A 5,204-nucleotide genomic window follows, 5' to 3' on the forward strand; every position below is an offset into this window, starting at 1 on the left:
CGAATAGCTTGCATAGAACATCTTCTTCAACATGTTGTCCAGATGTTGAAACAAATCAACTCAACATGTTTCTTTGTTAAATAGAACTTCCACCTGCTCTTACAAGTTATATATCCTAACTGAACATGAGGCCTCCTAACTGAACATGAGGCCATTTGGAAAGGAATTCTGCAGGTTAGATATGGTAATATGCTGAACTGGATGTGTAAGGTGGAAGGGGTGGGATCAAAGGTGAAGCCTTCGTTATGATGGAAGGATATAGTAGCACTATGTGATGTTCCTAATGGAGTTAGGCAGAACATTAGAATGAAGGTGGGGGACGGTTCAATTGCGTTTTTCTGGAAATCCAATTGGATAGGGAGTAGGAGCTTAGCTGAGCAGTACCCGAAGTTGTTTGAAGAGTGTAGCATGAAGGATTCAAGTATTAAAGACATGAGAACCGGAGTTGGTGATGACTGGATATGGAACTTATGGAATGGAAACGAAGTGTTGGGTCATGTGGCAATTATTGAACATGCAGAATTGTGTGGTGTTCTAGATGGTTTGAGGGTCGCGACAAATGAAGTGGACAGGTTTGTTTGGCCTTATGATAGTTCTAATATTTTTTCTGTAAAAAGCTGTTATGCACTTATGGCGAGAGAGCTTGGTGAGGCAGTGATGGATGAGAACAGTAGACAAGTTCTGGACATTATGTGGGGAGCAAAAGTACCGTCGAAATTAAAGGTGTTTGGATGGAGATTAATCCAGGACAGATTACCAACAAAGAACCTATTACTTAGGAGAGGCATACTACAACAAATGGAGGATGTGCTATGTGTCTTTTGTCATACGAATGAGGAAGATGTTAATCATGTATTTCTGCTATGCCCAAGAATGAAGCTGCTATGGTGTAAAATACTCAACTGGCTGAATATACTGAACAATTCTGAGGATGAGTGCAGAAGCCATTTGCTAAAATGTGTGGAGGCTCAATTGGGAAAGATAGAAAGGAGAAGGGTTTGCGACATATGGATGACAACATGTTGGTGCGTTTGGAGGAAGCGAAACGATATTGTCTTTAACAATGCGGAGTTGGATATTGATGAGCTATTCTTCATGATATTGAGAGCTTCTTGGTGGTGGCTATCAATGGAAGCCAAGGATAGATTAGTATGTAGTTTTTATGAATGGTATAAAAATCCATTGTTGTGTCTGTGACATAGCATTCTGGTTGTGTAAGGTTGTAGGATTTTTCTTGTAAGGGTTGGAGTACCCCTAATACTCCATTTTCTTAATACAAGAAATTGCTTATGGAGAAAAAAACAAGTTATATATCCTATTTAACTAATTGCTACTATATTAGTTTTACCAAACATAATGCCAATTTTTTTTTAAATCAAAAAATAGTATATAGAAAAAAACGAGTACAGAGGAGGGGGGACCAAAACCAAAACCCTCCTAGCTCAACAAAATCGAAAAGAAGGGAGACCTAGTCTATTGCGAACCAAATCATCATAAACAGACATAGGAGCTTCATTCCACCAGACAAAACCTTGAATGGTAAGGCCTAATGAAGCTAAAGTGTCTGCACATTGGTTCCCTTCTCTAAATATATGGGAAAGAATAAACAACATGTTTTGAGACAGGTTCATACAGTTGATCCACCTATTTTTGAGTGACCACGGAACAAAATGAGGATTGTTAATCGCAAGAGAAACTAATTTGGAGTCTGTTTCAACCCAAAGGTGCTTCCAATCTCTGTCCGAAGCTATTTCGATTGCTCTCATAACTCCAATAAACTCTGCGTTAAGGGCGTAACTTTCTCCAAGAAATTCTGCATAGCATCCTAGAACTTTCGCAGAGTTATCCCTAAATATCCCGCCACAAGCTGCCTGTCCAGGGACACCCAGTGATACTCCGTCAGTGTTGCATTTGACCCAAGAAAGAAGAGGAGGCTTCCAAATTATCTCCACAGGACGAGCAGCCAAAGGAGGTCTGATAATAACTTTGAAAGCTTTCAGAATATGGAAATCCTTGATATTACAAGCCGAGTTTACCTTTAGCGAGTTACCAGTTAGCGAGACACTTGAGATAATCATATTCATTGCGGACTTCCAATGCGTGTTCTTGCTGTTGAACTTTTCTGATTTCTAGAGACCCAGATTATGTTGAGAGTATTAATGATGGCAGAGAGGATAACTATCCTAGCTTGTTTCGACGAAATATGAGAGCAAACTTCCCAGATTTCCAAAATGTTGAGCTGATATGCGAGGTCCGTGGTACTAGCAAGCCACTGCCATAATTTATGAGCAAAGGGACAGTTCCAAAATAAATGGTCTAAAGTTTCTTCGTGAGTACCACAGAGGTCACAACGCGAGGGAAACAGGTGCAAACCTCTCTTAACGAGAATATCGTCGGTAGGTACTTTGGAAAGGATAAGCTTCCAAACAAACAGGGATTTAGACGGAGGAATGTAAGTGTTCCATATTAGATTTGCCCAACCAAGAATATTACCAGGAGGGGACTTAAACTTATAGGCATCTTTAAGACTTAAATTACCATCCATCGAATGAATCCATCTGCGCTCGTCATCTCTAGGACACAGAGGAATATGGATCTGATTAATAATATCTACAATAGTTGGAAACAGAGCGGTAATACCTGGGGGAAGATTCCACTGAAAATCTAGCATAAAATCTTCAACCTTGGATTGAAGCCCATTCTGCAAATTTGCTGGGATATGAAGCTGTTCTGCCAGTGGGGGGCCACACCAAGCATCAGTCCAAAAGTTAATTTTAGAACCATTTCCCATATTCCAAGTTGTATTGTCATGCAAAGCTTGGAAGTTACCTTTGATTCCGCACCAAATGGAAGAGGAGATGTGATGTTTAATATGTGAATTGTTTCTCAGAACTCGTCGTCGGAGCAGTTGAGCCCACTGAATGGAAGAGTTAAATAAATCCATACACATTTTGAGACTTGCAGCATCATTGATTTTGGAAAGAGATCTAATGCCTAAACCACCTCCAACGATAGGCGTACAGACTTTATGCCAAGCAACGGTTATCAATTTTCTCTTACTTATATCACCACTCCACACAAAATTTCGCAAACATCTTTCTAGCTCTTTGATGAGACTGATAGGCAGTAAGTATATGAGGAGACTATAGATGAGCATACTGTGAATGACACTTTTAATAATTTGAACTCGTCCAGCTATACTTAGGAGAGAGGCTTTCCAATTAGATAGTTTGGCTTTGATTTTATCCACCATAGGTTGGAAATACTGAGCCTTTGGTCTACCCTTAAAAATAGGGACCCCAAGATAAGTGAAAGGAAGTTGTCCTTTTTGGAAGCCTAAAGTTTGAGCAAGAGCAGTAAACCTTTGTGAAGAAATAGATCCAGCATATATAACTGATTTTAGGGAATTAACATGCTGACCGGAGCACTGCGCATACCTGAGAAAAAGATTTTTAAGAGCTTCAATGTTAGAGGATTTGGCTTTGCAGAATAGCATGATGTCGTCTGCATAAAGAACATGAGAGGGCACATATGAGCCTTTAGGGCCTTTGATCAAATCCAGACTGCCTTGTTCCACGAGATTTGTAATGGCCCGACTCAAGACATCTTCGGCGATGCAAAACAGTAGCGGGGACAGGGGGTCTCCTTGCCTCACGCCTCTTTTACAATCAAAATAACCGGCTTGAACTCCATTTATAGAAATAGAGAGTTTTGCAGAATAAAGGATTGCTTTAATCCAAGAACAAAAGCTGTCTGAGAAACCGAACTTACTCAACACCTTAAGTAGGAAACCCTAGTCGAGAGTGTCAAAAGCCTTTTTAATGTCGATCTTGGCAGCAATGTTTCCTCCAAAGAATTTATTGTGGAGCAAGTTGATGGCCTCTGATGTCAAACAAATACAATCAGATATGGATCTACCTTTTATAAATCCTCGTTGTTCGGGAGAAATTATGATTGGCATGATAGCAGCGAGCCTGTCTGCCAAAATTTTAGATAAAATCTTGAATTTGAAGTTAGCTATAACTATAGGCCTATATTGATCCACAGTATTGGCAGTAGAGGATTTAGGGATAAGGACAATTGTATTGGCGTTCCAATTAGGGAGTATCCAGCCCGTAGAAAAGAATTCTGAAATAGCATTAATTACATCGAGTTTTATGACATCCTAGTAATTTTGAAAGAAAAAACCCCCAAAACCGTCAGGCCCTGGAGAGCTATCTTTGCTCAAAGAAAAGACAGCGGACTTAATCTCCTCAGGGCTAGGAAGAACTGTAAGAAGAGAGTTGGTTTGATCAGTAATTAGTTTTGGAATTACCTCATCCACAAGACCATTATCAATACAATCATTGCTTGAGTTGAAGAGCTTTTCAAAATGAGTAGTGAAAAGATTGGATATTGTAAACTCGGTTTTTTTAGGCGAACTGACTCCTTGCTCTCTTTTTTTTTTGATTTTTTTTTAATTTTGCAAGAGTCGCCACCGACTTTTATTTTATCCAAAAAAAGGAAAGGCATAAAAGAACAGGAAAGACCTTTTGACAGATTTTGGATTCGGGGGGTTGGTTATACAAAGGGAAGGTTTTAAGCACCCTTTGTATCCATGGTTATCCATGGGCTCTTAATTGCTTAGCTCACTTTTTAAATGCTTTATTGATTTGAAAATAGAAGAAGTGAAGATGGACAATATGTCACATAGGTCTCTGAAGAGTTTCACCGGGAATAATGCCCTTCAAATACCAGATGAAAGTTTTGAAAATAGATGAGAAGTTTTGAAAATACGCTGTTTCAAAATGAAAGTGTTTGAGCAAGCAATTAGGAGTTATCTACTCTCAATTTATAAGACCTTTCCTATGCATTTAACACTTTTCTTAAATGATGGTATGATTAAAAAAAAAGTAATAAGAGGGAAAACCATAGAGGTGCAAGTGTGCAAAGTGTTTTTTTTTTTTTTAAGTTTTATCTTGATTATTAATGTTTTAGCTCAAAGGTAAAAATATGGTCCAAGTGGACAAAAGGAAGATGACGGAAACTTAAACAATGCGTCCAAATGGACAAAGAAAAAATAGCAGAAGCATAAATAATATGTCCAAATGGACAAAGAAAAAATAGCGGAAACATAAATAATATGTCCAAATGGACAAAGTAAAAATAGCAGAAATATAAATAATATGTCCAAATGGACAAAGAAAAAATAGCAGAAATATAAA

General features: G+C 38.5%; 1 protein-coding gene across 1 annotated transcript; it reads left to right on the forward strand.

The window, feature by feature from the left end:
- The first annotated feature begins 306 nt into the window (after positions 1 to 306).
- On the forward strand, positions 307 to 1,197 carry LOC131604515 (uncharacterized). The gene has a single exon (XM_058876950.1). The coding sequence runs from the start codon at positions 307 to 309 to the stop codon at positions 1,195 to 1,197; it is 891 nt and encodes a 296-aa protein (XP_058732933.1).
- Positions 1,198 to 5,204: the final 4,007 nt, after the last annotated feature.

Source organism: Vicia villosa, linkage group LG5, assembly GCF_029867415.1.
Source record: "Vicia villosa cultivar HV-30 ecotype Madison, WI linkage group LG5, Vvil1.0, whole genome shotgun sequence".
Taxonomy (NCBI): Eukaryota; Viridiplantae; Streptophyta; class Magnoliopsida; order Fabales; family Fabaceae; genus Vicia; species Vicia villosa.